This window comes from Phascolarctos cinereus, unplaced genomic scaffold (assembly GCF_003287225.1).
Source record: "Phascolarctos cinereus isolate Bilbo 61053 unplaced genomic scaffold, phaCin_HiC Scaffold_4;HRSCAF=312, whole genome shotgun sequence".
NCBI classification, from domain to species: domain Eukaryota; kingdom Metazoa; phylum Chordata; class Mammalia; order Diprotodontia; family Phascolarctidae; genus Phascolarctos; species Phascolarctos cinereus.
In genome coordinates, this window is record NW_027555847.1 from 537632241 (window position 1) to 537652832 (window position 20592).

The window sequence follows — 20592 nt, forward strand, 5'->3', positions numbered from 1 at the left end:
GAGGAGTATAAAAGGCAAGGCTGAGGTGATGCATTTTAAAATTTTAAAATTTAAATTTAATTACTTTAATTTAATTTTTAAAATTGAATTTAATTAAACAAATTTAGATTTAAATAAAATTTAAATTTCCAATTTTTTAAAGGTATGCTCCTTAAGGTCAGGAGCTATTTCATGTTTTAAATATCTCCAGCACCTTGCATAGTGTCTGACACATAGTAAGCATTTAAGTGTTTGTTGAATGGATCTTGAATGTTGTTAGATGGATAGATGAAAACAGAAGCAAAGGAAAGTAACTGCTCTTGGATGAATATAAAGAGTAATATGGTTCCAAAGAAATAGTGTCAGGAATGATAAAACCCCAAGTGAGCCAAAACTAGTGATGAATGCTAATGATAACAATAAGGTTTACCAAAAAAAAATTGTGTTGGAAGCAAGAGAAAGATCAAGGAAAGCATAGGGCTTGTATAAGATGATGATAAATGGCCTATAGCATTAGACTGATGGCCGAATTATTAAATTCCTTTTGCTTTTGCTTCTTCTTCCAAAAAGTATGACCTTTGAACTGGGAATGATAGAACAAAAAATGGTTATCAAGGAGTAGAAATTCAAGATTAGCAAAGAGACAATAAGACAATAAAATGCCTTTTCATTCATTCACTCATGGTAGACTAATTCACAAAATGAAAGACACTGTAGAATGATATGATAGATTATTTCTTCTCCAACACAATCTCAATTGTTTGAAGGTACCACATTTTTTTCCCAAGTTTAGGTAAAACTTTTCACTCCAGCACAAATTTATTCCCTTTGCTGGCTCAGTTGATCACTTAGCAATGAGCACTAAATAAGGTTGGCAAACTCTGCAAATATACCCAACACCTTTTTTTTGTGCTATTGCTTTTTACTATAAATGACCACACAGAGTTAAAGTTCCTCCTTGTGGGGTATCAGAGAAAACCAAAGGGTATCTACCATTCTCTTCAGAGACAGATTTTGGCTGTTTACCAACTGAGTGCCCCCCTCAATTATCTTTGTGTCCACTCTTCCACACTTCCTTTCTGACCCCAGAGCCAGTGTTTATATGTATCACCCTGTTCTTCAAACAGCTTAGGTAAATCAAACCAGGCAAGAGACAGAATGGAGGGAAGTACAAATCAAAAAGGCTAAAGCTGGGACTGAAATAACATAAGGCAATTTCACACTTCAAAGAGCCATGGTAATATCCATAGCATCTTCATGGATGTTTCATTTGCATAGTAAAAAACAAAAACAAAAATCAAAACATACTGCTGGACAACTTGCAACAAAGAAATGCAGTGGAAACAGCACAGAGTCATTGGAAAAAGCTAATCCTCTGATTTCTGAAGTTCCCTTTGAGTAGCTTGAAGCAATCGGTATAGTTCAGAGAAAGAGTCTGGAGACACTCTCTGGTGGTGGGGCGTTTCTGGGATTCCAGGATCTGCACATTCATGCACAGCCTTTTGTAACTGCTCCTGGAGCTGTAAAGTGACAGCAGAGCTTCTGAAATTGGAAGGAAACCAGTGTCGGAATATTTTGTCACAGATCACCTAAGGAAAGAGAGGAGGGAGTTAACTCTATGGGCTGAAAATAATATCTAATTTTTGCAGCACCTTTCTAATGTATGTATCTTTAAGAATCCTGAGATTTTAATGAGGGTCTTTCTGTTTGGAACTCAAAGAACTGTACACACAATAGAATAAGCTATGCCTCAGAGATAGTTCCATATATGTAAAGTAGGAAATTCAGGTTCCCCCCTCCTTATGGATGAGTAAATGGAAATTGGCATTTCATAGAGGAGAGAAAGGAACAAAGAGGTCCTCATTGCATAGGTATAGCTATTGTCCAAACAGCTTAGAGATCCCACGAAAGAAGGTAGGGCTGGGTGGGAAAGGCATTTAGGGAAACCCTGGTCTAAAGAAAGGTTGTTGGAAGAGCCAGAAATGTAATTGATGACACTATCACACAGTGGTCAGAGTCTTTACTGACAGCATAGAGTATTAAATTATCAGTTAGAAAAATGGCCCATGCTTTTCTTTTTATGATTTATTACAAACTTAATATTAAATACTAGTAAAATCAACTGAACTTTCTTATGACAATTTGCAATTGAACAAATGAATTTCAACACAGAACTATTCATAACAAAACATCTGTTCCTCCTTCTGAATTTCCATCAGATTCTTCTTTCCATTCATTCTTATTCACTTTTTCTTTTATCTAATCATAGTGTATATTTTGTTCTTTAAGGTCCTACCTACTCGATTTTTGCAAATTTTATATGCTTCTTTCATATTCCATATCCTTCATGTTTATTAGTCTTTATTGCAAGATGGGATTTCATTGTATTAATGCACCACAATTTATTTAACCATTACTCTGTTGTTGGGCATTTAGGTTATTTCTAATTTTTTGTAATTACAAATAATGTTAAAATAGATCTCTGAAAAATATTTCTTTTAAAAAAACAGAATTTTTAAATAGTTTTTTCATGGTATATTCCCAATGGTAAAATTTTTAGATCAAAATTTTATGATCCTTTATGTAATGTTTGCTTGTGCTATCAGATTGCTTTCCAAAAAGATTCTATCAATTTGTAACTTCACCAGCAAAGAACAGGTGTAACTATTTCCCTACAATCTCACCAGCATTAAATTTCATTGCTTTTTATTATTTTTTAAAATTTGAAACTTCTTCTAATTTCTTCCATTATTAATAAGGTTGAACATTTTTAATAGATTCTTTAATTTTTATGCAAACACATTTCTCTTGTCCTAGATAATTTCTTCTATTTCTTTAACAGATAAAAAGTCACCTTTTCTCCACAACTGAGTAACTACATTGTTCTACTTTCTTCCATCTTTTTATCATTGATTTTTTTGAAAGTTTAACTATGACCCACATGGAATTAACTGTGGCATGAGATGAGGGTTTAAATTTGTTTCCCACCATATTATTAGCCAGCTTTTCCAAATATATTTATTAAATAATGAATCCTTTCTCCAGTTTTCCATAGGTTAATCAAATGTTTATATTTGTATGTGTCTGGCTCCATGTTGGATTATGCTTTTCTTAATTCTTCCTTTTTTTGGGAAAACTAGACAAGGAATTATAAAACCTAATAAATGACTAGGCTTTCTTTCTGTTCACAGATCACTGCTCTTTCAAGGTTTGCCAAGCATTTTACAAGGGGTATTACACTATGTGATAGTAATGCCTTAGATTTGTAGGACATCTTTAATACATAGGACACAAAGAACTTTCACTTCTGTTGTCTCATTTTTTCCATAATAAAATTACAAGTTGACAAATGCCCAAGGGAAGCATCATCTTAGTCCCCAAACTCTGTTCCAGTGTCATTTGGCTCTGGACCAAGGAGGTCAGCCATATAGTATCTTCAAGAGATCCAAAGTCAGCCATTTAAGGTTCCCCTTAAGTGGGAAGCCACTTTCTGGGTTCCTGGGGACAACCCAGAAGCTTGTGTACATTCTAGGGTAGGTTCAGACGTGTCTTCTAGTTCAGAGCCACAAGGTCCCCTCTAGCATCACCCCACAGAGTGGTTAGATTCGGTTCAGGTTCAGCAAATATTTGTTAAGCATATACTTTTTGCATGGCATTGTGTTAGACACTGGAGACACAAAGATTTTTAAAACATAATGATTTCTGCCCTCAAAGATCTTATTCTACCAAGAGAGCTCTAGGATAGCTCCAGACCAAGGATCCTTCAGTGTCAAGCTGATCCTCCATCCTCTATCACCTCTATCATCAGGTCTGAGTCTGAGTAATATTAGCTTCTAAAGGATGGATGGAAGGTTTGAAGTAAGCAAGGGTTGAAAGGTGATAATAGCAGTGCCATTTGCTCTCTCATTGTGAGTTAAACCTTACCTTTCTTTTTCCCTTTTCAATTAACAAACATTATTGTCTCTCCCTTCCCCTCCACTCTCTCTCCCACCCCTCCCTTTATCACAAAAAGAGAGAGAGAGAAAGAGAGAGATAAAATCCTTATAATGAATATGCATAGTCAAGCAAAACAAATGTGTACATTTCTGGCTTATTCTGCATTTGAGTCCATCATCTCTCTCCGGAGGTAAGGAGTGTGGCATCATCAGTCCCCTGGAATCATGATTGGTCATTGCACTGATCAGAATTCTTAAGTTTTTTAAAGTTATTTTGTCATCACAAGTATTATTAGTGTATAATACTTCTCCGTTTTTTTTATTTATCCATAAATAGGATGTACCTGAAGGCCTCCAACATCTTTCTGATCACAATCAACACCCAGAGCTTCCAGAGACCACCTTATATAAAAAGCACAAAAATGGGTCAAAAAAGCAAAAAGTGTCTCCTCTGGGATTAGAAGTCACAACTTTTGCTCATTAGTGCTACTGTTGTCTATCTATTTGCTCCTTCTTTCTCATAGTATCAGCATAGTCCCCTTTTCCTTTGCTAAACTCTAAACACTACCTTCTTACATATGTCTCGGTTAATTCTCTTGTTCTTTCCAATATTAACTGGCTGTATGGCCTTACCTCTTTACCTGCCAAGACCTATAATATTCATTAGAATTCTATGGTTTAGCTAAATATCAGGTCATAGGTCTCCTGGCCTGCTTTGTCCTATTGCCACCTAAGAAAATAGGGTAGGGGAAGGATCGTTGGACTTGGAGTTAGAAAACTTCGATCAGTTCCAAAGAAAATAGCACTAGCTCTGTGGCCCTGAGTAAAGGACTTAACCATTCTGAGTCTCAGAGATTCTGTGATTCTCTGAGAGGGGCCCAGAGAACCTCCCCTATGATGTCATCCAGCCTTTCCTTGAAACCCTCCAATGAAGAACACACTATCTTCTAATGCATGAAATTCTATTTCAATAAGCTTTTCCTCTTATTAAATTTTCCGTTTTGCCACTTCTACCTATTACTCCAAATACTCTCAGAGACAGCTATCATGCCCTCTCTCCAAATTTTCTCTTCTCCAATGTAATTTAAACATCTAAACATCTCTGGTTCCTTCACCTGCTGCTCATATGGCATGATCACGAATCCCTTCATCCATTCTGCTTATCCTTTTCTGGATACTCCTCAACTTTGCAACATCCTTCCTAAAATGTGGTACCCAGAATTGTACAGACTACTTTAGATATGGTCTGCCTTGGGGGTAAGGGGGATAGCAGGACCTTCCAAGTCCTCTTTTAATGTGGCATAAGATTAGATTAGCATTGTCGGCTGTCACATAACACTGCCAACTCACATTGATCTTAAAGTTCACTAAAACCATCAGATCTTTCTCAGATGAACTGCTACCTAGACAACTCTTCCCTACCCCACCCCATGTGGTATCTGTGAAATTGACTTTTTTTAATCCAAATGTAAGATTTTACTTTTATTCCTATTGTGTTTCATCTTATTAGATTTGGCTCAAACGTCTAGCCTGCTAAGATCTTTTTGGATTCTGACTCCAACACCATTGTGTTAGCTATGCTTCCCAGATTTGTGTCTCCTACCAATTTATAAGGGTACCATCTATGCTTTTATCTAAATTAGTCATAAAAATATTTAATAGTACAGAGCCAAGCACAGATCCCCATGGCCTTTCACTTGTGTGCCTTCCAAGTTGACATCAAGTCACTAATGTCTATTCTAGGCTTTCAATAAGTTCTGAAACTAACTGTCAAGCCCACATCCCTCCATCTCTTCCACAATAATAGTAAGAGATTGTCTACTGCTTTGCTAATATCTTTCTAAAAATTAACAGTATATTCTCCTGACCTACTACTAGTATAACAACCTTCAATTTCCTCATCCACAAAATGAAGACAATAATATCGCACCATCTCTCTCAGTGCTGCTATATGGAAAGCCCTTTGCAAATAGTAAAATGCTACAAAAATGTGAGCTAGTAACAGCAGTGGTGGTAGTAATCATTGTCATCATACCAAGCTGGCTACTGTCATTTACACAGCATACATTCATTTTACTATCTGTCCATCATTTAGCAGGTGGAGAAAATGAGACACAAAAAAGAAATTGACTTCCTCATGCCATCTAGATGGATAGTCATTGAGTGAGCTACAATTAGAATCTAGTCTAGCTCACTATCCAATATTCTATTCACCACATCACACTGAGCTTCAACACTCTGAGACAGGTAACAAAGGATGGTGGATCACCCATGTCTACCATCGTTTCTATTTTTATTTAGTATGGAGATCAAGATGGGTGAAAGGAATTACCTTCAATGTGATTTAACTTGTATAGCTGGAAATGGTAAATAAGAGGTAGAAGCTTCCAGGGAAAATCCTGATTTCTCAATTCCCAGAACAGTACATAAGCCAATGGACCACACCTCATTCACGTAAGGGTTGCTGACTACTTACCTGCAGGTTGTTATTGACTCGCTGGGCCCCACATTTATTGACTCTGAGATCACACTTTGAAAAACAGTCAAAAAAGTTGCAGTCTTCATCTCCTGTGCAGTTTTGTTCAAGGATATCCCTCATCTTAGGTTCAAAAAAGGCCATGTCCACATCAATAGCCACCACCTGTAATGAAAACAAGATATCCCGCCCCCCAAAAAAATAACATACATGTAGCCAATACAGAGCAGAACCACTGAAGTTATTCTCCTATTACTGCCTGCCTATAAGCCCCATAGTTCCTAGGAGCATAGATTTAGAGCTAGAAGTGAATTCAGAAGTCATCTGGTCTAATAGCACCTATTTTACAAATAAGAAAACTAAGGCCTGGAGAATTTAGGTTACTTGACTAAAGTCATGAAGAAAGTTAAGTGGCAGAGGTAGACCTTGAACCTGGGTCCTCTAACTCCAAATCAAGGATTCTCTCCAGTGTGTGTTACACTTGTCAGCCAAGTTGTAAATGGTCAGAAAACTAAGAGTCTAAAGAAAATACTTCCTTTTATTCACTAAGGCATAAATTGGTCCAAAAATAGATTGGGGGGAGGGGGAGGAAGGGAGGGAAGGAGCAAGAGAGAGAGAGAGAAAGAGGGAGGGAAGAAGGGCGAGAGGGAGAGGGAAAGAGACTGGGAAAAGAAGAAGAGGAGAAGAGAGGAAAAGAAAGGAGAGAGAACAAAGTTTTTAAGTTTTATTTTTCATTCTTAATATTGTATCATAGATAAAGTTTCAGATCCTTTGTCATTTAAAAAGCAAAAATAAAAAACCTTTTGCAAAGTAAAGTTTTTCATGATTAGGCTTTAGAAGCATTGCTGTGGATATCAATTTTTATCCTGATGGGAAAAAAAAGAACTTAATTTTGAAAGTGAAGACACTGAAATGTCTTATAAATAATTTTCCCTCCATTTGAAAAAAAAAGGATTTATTTCATCAAGTGATGCATCAGAGCTCTGGGCCTCTGCTCTTCACCATCTAGAATTTTTAACTGGGACAAGCTACTGGTAGTTTATCCTTGTAGGTAGGGACATCAGATAGAAAGGCATCTCATTGGGCAGGACTGTGAGAATAATAGTGCAAATGAGGGATGAGTAGGCACAATACTTCTAAGAGTACAGTACCTTGGAATGTTTAAATTTCTGGCCAAAACTGGCACAAATAGAAATGTTAGGGAAAGGGCCAAAGCAAAAATTACTTGTGCCAGAATTGTTGTGGATGGGCAGTTAGGAACTAACGTGCTCCCACGGTAACAAAGACCAAATCCATTGTTTGAGTGACAGCTTGATGACCCCCTGGCATTTCAAATTTATGTTTCTGGCTACAAATCAAAAGGACTTTAAAAACAGAAAAGTACAGCTTCTAAATTATGCAGATTTTTCTCCCACCACCTGGATTAAATAACAGAAGATGAGCTCAAACCTGGGAAATCCTGGAGTCAACCCAAGTACAGCAGGTTTTAAGTCTAAGGTTTTAGAAAGTTATTAGAAAGCTTGATGAAGCTGATGCAGCCCAGAGCAATCCACAAGCCTTTGCAGGCCCATATCAGAAATATTTGCCTTTCTCCATCCCCCTAGTAATGCCTCAAAAAATGTTTGAAAAAGTGTTTATTCTATCCACTCCCATCCTGTCTTAAATACATTCTGATCCTGTGACATAAATTCAGACGCTAACCTCTTTTCTTCTTTTTTGAAGAGAGTAGAGGGTGGGAAGTGGAGTGAGGAGGGAAAGGAGTGGGTGTCAGCAATCAGGTCAGTTTTCCTGAGATTGTCCAGCATAGCATGATTTGCTTAGAGGCATGTGGGGAATAATGAAAATGAAAAACATAGGAAAATTTTTTCAGGCATTTCAAGGCTTTGCTTAATTATACATCCAGTCATAACAAACAGAGCCAGCCTGGCATTAAATAAATCTTTCCTATCTCATTGTGAAGCCAGGCCAAATATGCAATTTCACAATTTACCCTAGTGGTACATTAAAAGTGAACATGATTGAGGCTACACTAATGAAAGCTGTTCTCTGTAGAGAACATTTTCATTGTGGCCCAGTGCCCCTTCTCTTCTTTCCAGGGTTTCTGGCAGCCTTTCCAGGCTCCTACATGAGACCAGAGCTTCCTCTATGTACCTATTTTTACCTTTTCTGTTGTATATGATTCTTTCCTCTACTAGTAACTGTGTCTTTCTGCTTTCCCCAAGAGACCAAGATTTTTTTTTCTTTTTTCCCTCTTGTAATGTAATGACAGAGAATAGCTCACATATATGGCAAACATAACCTGATACTTATGAAGTAAAAACAAAAATATTTATATACCCAGTATTTCTTAATTCTTGAAATGATCACAAATTCTTTTATGCATAAAATTACCTAACCCACATAATTTCCTACAAACCATAATGTCCTGGCATCAGAACAGAAAGACATCTGATGATAATTTTATTCTTCCCCGAAATATGGTCTCATATGCCTTCAGAGCAGAAAAATGTACTATCTGTTTGAAAGTGACCATTGGCATTCAGTGAATAGCAGTTTGGACCAGAAAAGTGATGAAAAAGTTTCTAAATGTGACTTCAAGCCACTGACTCAATATTGGAAAGTATTACAAATTTCTGAACTGGTTCCTGGCTAGAAGGCTGCTGCTGATGCAGGCTTGTGGGACATTGACTAACTGGTAATTGTCAGAACCCAGTCCTTGTCTCACCTAGAAGACCAGCCCTTTGCATTAAACCAGGTCACTACTTGAAAGCTGGCTCAGGGGGGAACACCACTTGCTGGACCATTCCCTTCATTTCCTCAGAATAGTCAGGTTCCCAGCCAAGCAATAGCTAAGGGTCAGGGAACAAAGGGTTATGGGGCTCCTCTGCTTTGGTTGTTTCTCCTCTAGTTATCTTTTTACCCCTCTCCTCTTAAATCATTTTCACCTTTCTCTCTTTTTTTCTCTCCTCCCCATACTCCTCTTCTTTTTCTTCTCCTTTCTTTTTTTTTTGTTTGTTTTTGGCTTTTTGCTAGAAGATGGGGTTAAGTGACTTGCCCGGGGTCACACAGCTAGTAAGTGTCAAGTATCTGAGATCAAATTTGAACTCAGGACCTCCTGACTCCAGGGCCAGTTCTCTATCCACTGTGCCACCTAGCTGCCCCTTTCTTTTTCTTCTCCTTTCCCTTCCCCTGTCTTCTCCTCACCCTTAGCCTCTTTTCTTCTGATCCTTTCCTCTCCTTCCTCTTTCCTTCTCTCTTCTCCTATGCTCTCCTCTCCTCCCACATCTCTCTTCTCCTTTCTACTTTATTCTCTTTTTCTCTTCACCTTTCCTCCCTTCCCAACTTTCCTTACTCTCCAAACTCTTCATGAAGTGACCATGGTGTAGCAGTATAAATAAGAAAGTCCTTATGATTCTGACACCCCCACCTTCCCTTCTCCCTATCCCCATCCTGTGTACTTTAAGGCATGCACTCAAATACACTACTACTCTGCTGGTTCTACTATGACCCAGGACTAGCAAAAATTATACAATCTAATCTGAAGGATGCCACCTGTCCCCAAAATACTGCCCTCACAAACCTGCCATTGCCCTACAATTCTCTCCTATCTTCCCTGAATTTTTCAGGTGATTTAAACTATCCGGAGCATTCCCCATATCATTTCTCACTGTAATTACCAATTTTTTTCTTTCTCTCCTGTCACCCTTAGCTCCTTCTTGCACACTTTCAGCAGGAAACCAGTGAAAAGATAAGGGCACTGGGCATGAGTTCCCCCAGTGACTCTCCTCCATTTCCCAAAACTTCTCAGCATCATTAACTATTTTATTCTCTTTCCATCTGGTGTCAGAAGAGTTGTTAATATAGCTGTTACCAAAACTTAACAGATTCCCACAAGGCTCTAGATGTTGGAGGTGTTACGCCAGATTTTTTAATTCACTAGTTAAGAGACTTCAACAGGGCAAATGATCTGTGAAACAGGAAAGGAAAAAATGTAGGCATGAGACTCCCCCCACCACCCACTGCATCTAGTCCTTGACTGGCCAAAGACATTGTGACCATAGGTAATGACCCAGGATGCTGGATCTCATAAAGCAATTTGTTTTGTTGTATAACTCTTTAATGTAGTGAGAAGCAATGTAATATAGCAGATAAAGAGCTAGCCTTGGAATCAGGATAATCCAGGCTTCCTTTGGGGCTTGAAATCTGAATTTGGGACTCACAATTACTGAATTAATTCCACAGTCCCCTGTCCTCAGCACGGGTTGGGAATAAAAAGATCCATCTCATAATGAGATACCTAACCCGTTTTTGGCTGCTGTCTCTCTTTTTCAATAACCTCCTCCTCCTTTAAGGCCAGGTTGCAGCAGGGTAGGGAATACACATTCATCTGTTTTCTATCAAAGTAGGTCTCAGTGGCAGTCATTCTCACCCAAGGCATGCTTTTCACTTGCTACAAACACTAAAATACTGCTTAACTCCCTGGCAGTCATGAACACAGAATGAAAGCTAACCAAAACAGCTTCTGAATAAAACTGTAGGGAGAAGCAGATTTAAATTAATGTGGAGGAGGAAACAGAAGCAGGATCCCCAGGCAAGAACACACATAAGACACCCTTTATCTCTCAGTCCTTCTACCCTTATCCCCTTGGTAATACCCCATCTCCTGAAGATAGTTGCCTTAGGTCAAAAAATTAAATAGATACCTTCTCCCTCCCCAAGTCGATTACTGCTTTTAAATTAGTGGTAGAAATGCCTTCACTCTTTTTGAGAAATTAATCTTATTAGCCATTAGGAAATATAGACCTTGTTGATATCTAGGGCTCTCTGTTCTGCTGTTTGAAAGCCCTTTTCTACCAACAATCTTAGCTCAAAGGAAATGTGGGATGCACAAACTTAGAGAATCCACCCCAAATGTTCACATGGGCTATTTGCACCCGACCTGTGGTAGAACATACCGAGTTTATATTGGTCTGATCAGCCACAATCAGACACACTGTAACTTGACTCTAACATAGTGATGTCATTTTGGTCCTCTTCAAGAATGAAAGACAACCACCACCACCAATACCCAAACCTCTGGGTAACGGATGAGATTGAAACACTCCTAGAGTGCTGCTGCCTACAGCTGAAGTTTTTCAGTAGACTCAGAAACACAGAAATTCAGACTTAGAAGAAACCTCAACAGCCATGCAGTGCAACACATACCTGAAGAAGAAATCTCATGCTCTATGACCCATCTGACAAGTGGGCCTCCCTCTACTGCCTTCTGAAGCAGTTCATTCCATTTTGGCATCGTTATAATTGTCGGGATGTTTTTCCTGACAAAAAGCCTAAATCTGCCTCTCTGCAACTTCTACTCATAGCTCCTGATTTTGTCACCTGGGTCCAAACATAGCAAATCCAATCCTTCTTCCACAAAACAGCCCTTAAATTACTAGAACACAGTTATCACACACACACACACACACCCCACCTGAGTATTTTCCTCTGTGATTCTGTATAGATGGAGAATATCCAGAGGACAACCAGGATGATGCAGGGCCTTGAGATCATGTCATATGAGGCCATAGGAGATTGTTCAGCCTGGAGAATAGAAAACTGATGTGTGTGTGTGTGGTGGTGGTGGTGGTGGAGGGGTGATGGTTATGACTCTATAGGAGAATCAAAGGTGGAACTCTCACCAGATTAGGGGGAGGGAGGTTCTCATGGGACTTTTACTAAATGAAACCCAGATCTCTAGAACCCAAACAATCAGTTATTAAAGCCCGTGGTCTCTCATGCTATACCTATTCATCCCTCCCTGGAAGCACTTACTGTAAAGTCACTCCTTATGGCAAAGTTTTCTGGCTTGATATCACAGAGGTGAAGGCGATGGGAGAAGTCATTATCAAAATGGTTTACCATGTCCAGGAAACTAAGGGCAATGTTATTAATGGCCTTTGCCTGGCCCTGGTCACTCACAAGGGGGATGCCAGCAGCCTCCTCCAGGGGAAAAAGTGTTCTGTGTTGGGGATGTCCTGCAGCAAGGTATTCTACTGCATAGAAGTGGCCACAGGAGCCCAGCACCTGCAGGACATGGCGGCTGAAGTCTTGTAGAAGGCTGAAGTAGATATACTCCTCCTGCTGAAGCAATGACCACATGCTGGCCACCTGGACCTTCCAGCGAGGCCCCCTTCTCCCTGACCACAGGGGACCCATGGTGCTGTTGGAGATCTCCAAACCCAGGACATTCTTGACCTCTATGGCTACCATTAGGAGGAGCTCTTCCTCAGGGAAGTCCTTGCTACCCTCCACCTCGTCATTCAACAAGTCAAGGGGTTGGAAGCTGGAGAAAGCCTCTTTCTTGGATTTTAGGACAATAGGCTGGCCATGCCAAGTGGCCTGAAGAACCTTCTTGCCCCTCTCATAGTAGAGGCAACGCTGGTACATCAGCTTGCCAGCCATACACAGATCTTCACAAAGGTCTCCCATCAGCATGCCCACTTGGTAGTCATGACACTGAAGTGAAGGAATGGGAGAGTCAGTCACAATAAAGATGATTCTGGAAAACCAGTTCTACTTTGGACTTCAATTACCTATTCTCCTCTACATATTTTTAAAAATGCATTAATCTACTAACCTACTGAACATTTACTATGTGCTCATCACTATGCTAGTGGCTATGGGAGGTACTGAAAGAGAATAAGAGATGGTCCCTGTCCTCAAGGGACATAAATTCCTTGAAGAACTCCCCTTCTAGTGAAGGAGAGAAAACTAACACTTATAAGACAACAATAGGCAATATGGGACAATATATAATCCATGTAATGAGATGAAGGGAGGACTTACCTTTTCATATTTATCTTGTTCTTTAATAAAGACTAGAACCATATATGGGAATGAAAAAAGCTGGGATTATAGGTGGAGCTTTACAATTAGCTAGTTGCATAACCATGAATAAATCACTTAAATTCTCTGGCCTTCAATTTCTTTGTTTATAAAATAAGGGAATTTGCTAGATCCCATTTAGTTCCAAAGTTCCATAAATAAGGTCTTTATAGGCTTTAAAGACTAAGGTATGGTCTAGCTTTTAGATTCTGTGACTCTATAGTCTTAAGCTCTGAATTGTGTAGCATAACCTATAGGGAGACTGTAGGAGTTCAGACAAGAAGAGCAGCAACGTGAGCTGGTTTACTCATAGAGAGGAGCTTTTTTAAGCTGTCTCAAAGACAGGGAAAGATTTGGTTGGAAGAAAGAAGAGTATGAGAAGTAGGATGAGGAGAGACGTGGAAAGGGACCAGAGGAACAATAAAAGGTAGAACGCTGTATGTTCATGGCACAACTATTAGACTGAGGATTCTAGAGATCAGGTATTTCTTCAAAATTCATGTACCCTGGAGGGTGGAGCCAAGATGGAGGCATGAAAGCAGTGACTTGCTGGAGCTCTCCCCCAAACCCCTCCAAATACCTATAAAAAAATGGCTCTAAACAAATTCTAAAGCAGCAGAACCCACAAAAAGACAGAGTAAAACAAATTTCCAGTCCAAGACAGCCTGGATGGTTGATCGGAAAGGCATATCATGCCAGGTGGGGAGAGGAGGGCAGTTCAGCATGGGCACACAGGCCACAACGAACCTAGAGCAGGCCTCAGAGGACTGAATCACGGGCAGATGTGGTGGCTTCCAGACTCCTCAATCCACAAACGCCAAAGACCAAAAGGTCAGTGAGAAAAGTCTGTTTTTGCGGTGAGAGAAGAGCTAGGTCAGGGCCAGTTCCAGAGCCCAGAGCAAGGGTGCCAGGGCAGTGGCTGTGTCCTAAACTTCTGGCTCACAGACTGAGGGGGAATCAAGTGGCTGATCAGAGGGGGACTGCAGGGATCTCTTTGCTAGTGCTGAGGCAGGAATCTCTTTCTTTGCCCGTGCTTGGATCTGGGTCACAGTTCTGGGTGGTGGTGCTGGGGTGAGGAGGAACGCTGGCACAGTGGAGCTTGTAGTGGTGGTGCAGAGAAAACCCTCCTCACAGTTCCAAGAGAGAAAAGACTGCTTGTGGCCAGTCACTCGAAGACCAGAGCTCAGGCCAGGAAAAGAGTAAACACCTCAACCCTTATCATACCACCTTGGAAGAACTGAAAATTTACAGGTCCCTACAAGTATCTCTGAAAACAGCTATACAAACCCCCGAAGCTTGGGACAGTGCATTCTCCACATTGGAAGCAGATGTTTACCTTAACAAAGATTTTAAAACTCAAGTAGTTGTCTGGGATCATGAGCAAACCTCACAAAAAGAGCCAGACTATGTTATCTTACTTTGGTGACAAAGAAGATCAAAACATACAACCAGAAGAAGACAACAAAGTCAAAGCTCCCACATCCAAAGCCTCCAAGAAAAATATGAATCCATCCCAGGCCTTGGAAGAGCTCAAAAGGGATTTGAGAAGCAAGTAAGAGAAGTAGAGGAAAAACTGGGAAGAGAAATGAAAGTGATGCAAGAAAATCATGAAAAACAAGTCAACAGCTTGCTAAAGGAGACCCAAAAATATACTGAAGAAAAATAACACCTTAAAAAATAGCCTAACCCAAATGGCAAAAAGGTCCAAAAAGCCAATGAGGAGAAGAATGCCCTAAAAAGCAAAATTGGCCAAATGGAAAAGGAAGTCCAAAAATTACTGAAGAAAATACTTCCTTAAAAATTAAATAGAGCAATTGGAAGATAGTGACTTTATGAGAAATCAGACACATTAGAACAAATCCAAAAGAATGAAAAATTAAAACAATGTGAAATATCTCATTGGAAAAACAACTGACCTGGAAAATAGATCCAGGAGAGAGAATTTAAAAATTATTGGACTATCTGAAAGCCATGATCAAAAAAAGAGCCTAGACATCATCTTTCAAGAAATTATCAAGGAAAACTGCCCTGATATTTTAGAACCAGAGGGCAAAATAGAAATTGAAAGAAACCACTGATCTCCCCCTAAAAGAGATCCCCAAAGGAAAACTCCTAGGAATATTGTAGCCAAATTCCAGAGTTCCCAGGTCAAGGAGAAAATATTGCAAGCAGCCAGAAAGAAACAATTCAAGTATGGTGGAAACACAATCAGGATAACACAAGATTTAGCAGCTTCTGCATCAAGGACCAGAGGGCATGGAATATCTTATTCCTGAGGGCAAAGGAGATAGGATTACAACCAAGAATCACCTACCCAGCAAAACTGAGTATAATCCTTCAGGGAAAAAAATGGTCATTCAGTGAAATAGAGGACTTTCAAGCATTCTTGATGAAAAGACCAGAGCTGAATAGAAAATTTGACTTTCAAATACAAGACTCAAGTGGAACATGAAGAGTAAACAGGAAGAGAAATCATAAGAGACTTATTAAGGCTGAACTGTTTACATTTCTGCATGGAAAGATGATATTTATAACTCATGAGACCTTTGTCAGTATTAGGGTAATTGGAAGGAAAAAAATATATGTATGTATGGATAGATAGATAGATAGATAGATAGATAGATAGATAGATAGATAGATAGATAGGTGGCACGGGATGAGTTGAAGATGAAGGGGTGATATCTGGAGAATAAAATTAAGGGGTGAGAGAGGATTATACTAAGAGAAGGAGAAAGGGAGAGGTAAAATGGGGTACATTGTCTTGCGCAAAACAGACAAGAAAATGTTCTTACAGTGGAGGGGAAACAGGGGAAGGTGAGAGGAAATGAGGGAATCTTATTCTCATAGGATTTGGCTTAAGGAGGGAATAACATACACACTCAATTGGGTATGGAAATCTGTCTTACCCTACAGGAAAATAGGGGAGGAAGGGGACAAGAGAGCAGGGGGATGATAGAGAGAAGGGCAGATTGGGAAAGGGGTAATCAGAAGGAAGTACTTCTGAGGAGGGACAGGGTCAAAAGAAAGAATAGAATAAATGGGGGGGACAGGATAGGATTAAGGGAAATAGAGTTAGTTTTTCACAACATGTCTACTATGGTAGCGTTTTGCATAACTGCACATGTATGGCCTGTATTGACTTGCTTGCCTTTTCAATGAGGGGGGGGGTGGGAGGAAGGGAGAAAATTTGGAACCCAAAGTTTTAAAAACACATGTTTTAAAAAAAAATGTTTCCACATGGGAATGGGAATAAGAAATACCGGAAATGAGGTACAGAAATCTATCCTGCCCTACAAGAAAATAGAAAGGGAAGGGGATAAGAGAAGGGGGGGAGAGATAGAAGGGAGGGCAGACTAGGGGAAGGGGTATTCAGAATGCATGCCATCTTGGGGTGGGGGAGGGCAAGATGGGGTGAAAATTTGGAATTCAAAATCTTGTGGAAGTAAATGTTGAAAATTAAAATTAATAAATTTATATTAAAAAAAATTCAAGTACCCTTGGGGACTCAGCAATGGAAAGAAGTGATAGTGATCATCCCCAAACAGTCACTGTCTGAGGGGCTATCCTATCCAGTCAGTCAATAAACATAAGCACTGACTATGTGTCAGACACTGTGCTAAGTGTTAGAGATACAAAAAGAGGCAGAATAGTCTCTGCCCTGAAGGAGCATCTGATGTCAAGGAGCTCACAACCTAATGAGATCCAATGAGATCCAGATCCAACCAGGAATCTGAAAGGGGTAAGATGGTCAGGAAGATAAAATTAACAGGAGTGGTGGATAGACTGGAGTGGTGAAAGATGTGTCGGGGAGACCAACCATCAGACTATCACAGTAGTCCAGGCATGATGTGATGAAGGTCTGAACCATGATAGTGGCAGTGTTAGAGGAGAAAAGGAAATACATACAAGATGTTACAAGGGTAAAATCAATAGGACTTAACAACAGATTGAATATGGGGGAAGGAGCATCAAGAGAGAAAATGAGGAGTGAAGTATCACACCTAGCCTGTGAGTCTGGAGACTTGGGAAAATGGTGGTGCCCCAGACTTGAAAAGGTGGGTAAACATTTGGGGGAAAACACAATGCATTCAGTTTTGGACATGCTGAGCTTGAGATGTCTATAAGATACCCAGATCAAGATGTCCAATAGGCAGTTAGAGATATAAGACTAGAGGTCAAGGGAGAGGTTAGGGCTGGACAAATAGCTCTGAGAATTATTTGTCTAGAGATGATAATTGAATCCATAGGAGCTGTTGAGATCACCAAGCAAATAATATAGAAAAAGAGGGGCCAAGAGTGAACACTGGGTTTCCCATCATGGGCATAGAGAAGAGTTTTTCTTGGCAAGAAAGTTTCCCTCTTCATGAGACAGGGAGATAGTGGCAGAATGCTTCTGTATGATGTGGAACAAAGAGAAGGGAGAAGAGAGAGCTCTGAGTGAATTGCCTAAATTTAAAAAATGAAATATGAGTTAAGATTCTCAACTGAGAGGATGGGGAAGTAGTGAGAGCTATGAGAGATTTGAGGAGGTATGAAAAGGTTTGGATAAATGATCATGAAGAGTGGAATAGTGGGGGCAAAAGAGGTATAAGGCAAAGGGGGGTTGGTAATAATAAAATAGGATTCCAGCATGCAGGGAAGTCAGTATAAAGAGAATATAGAAGTGGTGTTGAGGCAAATGGAGACAAGACATCATCAGAGCAAGGAATGGTAGCAGAAGGGAATTTTCACCTTGACAGTGACTGGATGATGGGAATAAGGAGAGGAAAAGGCAGTAGTTTATTAACCATAGGATGGGGAAATACCATCTGTCTAGGGCTTTCCAAGTCATGTGATGATGTAAGTGGTGTCAGTTTTCTCTCACAAATCAGGGAAGAAGGGAGATCTGCTTGGGCTTCTAGGTCAATAACCACTGGAGTGCCTGGATCTTCAGAGGACTGAGAACTCAAATTCAACTCTATGTTTACTCCCTAAGACTATGATCCTATATCTCTTCTATTTTCACAGCCAACCCCCTAAAAAAAGTTATCTACACTCTTTTGCCTCCATTCCCTGAATGCCTGCTCACCTCTTAATTCCTTACAATTTGACTTCTCAATTCATTCTCTATGGAAACTGCTCTCTCCAAAGTTATCAGCACCCTCAAGTGTCCTTTCCTCAGTTTTCATGCAGCTTCAGATAACATAGTAATAATAACAGTTAGTATTATGTAGCACTTACTATACGCTAGGCACCGTGCTAAGTACTTTACAAGTCCTATTTCATTTGATCCTCACAACAACCCTGGAGGGCAGGTGATATTATGATTCTCATTTTATAGTTGAAGAAACTGAAGCAATCAGGTTAAGTGGCTTGCCCAGATTCATACAATTAAGTATCTTAAGCCACATTTGAATTCAGGTCTTCCCAAATCCAGGCCCAGCACTCTATCCAGTGTTGCCAGGTCTTATCAACAACTCCTGCATTTCTCCAGCTCATTCCCTTCTTCCAACTCATGCGGCCATTATTCTAGTTCTAGAGTTTACTATGTATTCCCTAAACTATGGTAACAGACTAGTCTCTCCTCTCTCCAATCAGTCTAACACACAGCTACCAAATTGACATTCCTAAAATAAAGATGACAATGTCATTTCCCTGCTCAAAAAGCTTCATTGGTATGATATTGCCTCCAGGACAAATTACAGACTCCTCAGTCTGGTATCTAAAGTCTTCCATGAGCTGGCTTCCATAGCCCTTTCTAGGCTTGTTTTATATTACTCCCTGCCACTCATTCTCAGTTCCATTCAATCTGGACTAGTAGCTCTATCCTGATTTAGCATTCCATCTCCATGCTAGGCAAAATCCCCATGCCTGAAATGCATTGCCTGGCACTTCTTGCACCTCCTCATCTCCTTTTCTTTAGAATCCTTAGCTTCCTTCAAGATTCAGCTCAGTTACCATCTCCCTACATGAAGCTCTTTACGATTTCCCCAATTGTTAATGTCTCCTCCTCCTAAAATTACCTTGTATTTGATTATCTATATATGCTGTACCTGCCCAAGAGGATTTAACCTCCTTGAGGAAATGGAATAATTTTAATTTTTTTTCTTTGAATATCCCCAGCAGATAGTACAATGTCTTGCACATAGTAGGTTCCTTTGGGGGAGGGGCCTAGGCAATGGGGTTAAGTGACTTGCCCAGGGTCACACAGCTACTAATATGTCTGATGATGGATTTGAACGCAGGTTCTCCCGTATCCAGAACCGGAGCTCTATCACTGTGCCACCCAGCCACTTAGCTGCCCCCCCAAATAGTAGGTTCTTAATGCTCATTGAATTGCTGTTGTATATTAGCCCTCAGTAAATGCTTATTGATTGATTGCAAAACAACCACCCCAAGACATTCAGTTGCACATCTTACAAAGAATTGTAAAATCACATCTTGAAAACAATTCCAGAGTCCCAGTTCTCAAGAAAGAACCCAGGTTTGCAGATCCATCTCACAGAGCACAGTCCAATGACCCAGCAAGAGGCAAGAAATCCTAGAGTGGAAAGATTTGACCTGACTTCTTTGTTCCTTCCTCCCCATTCCCTGCCAAAAAAAATTCTTTAACTCCAACTTTAGTCTCCTTGCCTGTAAAATAAGGTAGTTGGGGGTAACCTGTTGACAAATGCCTACCTAGATAAGGAAGTGGGTATAAAATCATGACACTAATCTTGCAACTGCTAAGTATCATATGCTAAGCAGAGCAAATTTGCCCTCCATTTTGTGCTGGCTCCCCAAAACTACCTCAAATATTTTTGTTGGAGAAAAGTGCATTAGTGTGTTTTTAAAACTATATAAATTCTGCGTATGCCTTGAAATTTAATATGGCTTTGGTAAACTTCCATTCTCTATAATTACCCCTGGCACACCATCTCAAGGATTGGGGGTCATCAAACATACCATCTACAGGAAACAGTACTCTCTTTGTCAATCACCCTCTCAGTCTATAATTGTTTCCATGCCTTTACTTTCAAAAGAATTGCTGCTGATGCTTTAGATTGCTCAGGGATCATTCTGAGCATCCAGAAGTGCAGCTACAAGTTGATCTTTGCAGATGGAGTGACATTTGGAGAGTAAGTGAACATGACCAGTGATTAAGGAGATGGGACAGATAGGGATGCAGGAAATGGCTTGGTAATATCCATTTTCCTTGTTACTTTTTTCTACACTTTTTCTGTTATTTATTTACTGTGATTATCTTCCTATAGAAAGCCTGATGTGAAAATGCAGTAAAAACTTTTCTTTAATTGAAATATGAACTAAAAGGACTGATAATTATTAAAATGGGCTCCCTGTTAAGTTGGAAAATAC

At 39.8% G+C, this 20592-nt stretch overlaps 1 protein-coding gene across 1 annotated transcript in view; it reads right to left on the reverse strand.

Moving 5' to 3' along the window:
• Positions 1–693: 693 nt before the first annotated feature.
• DIPK1C (divergent protein kinase domain 1C) overlaps positions 694–20592 on the reverse strand; it is a 29115-nt gene continuing 9216 nt past the window's right edge. The window contains exons 2-4 of the mRNA XM_020994025.2: positions 12205–12888; positions 6391–6555; positions 694–1568 (exon numbers count right to left, since the gene is read on the reverse strand). Coding sequence (XP_020849684.1) covers positions 1347–1568; positions 6391–6555; positions 12205–12888 — 1071 coding nt within the window. The 3' untranslated portion in view covers positions 694–1346. The remainder of the gene's footprint in view (positions 1569–6390; positions 6556–12204; positions 12889–20592) is intronic.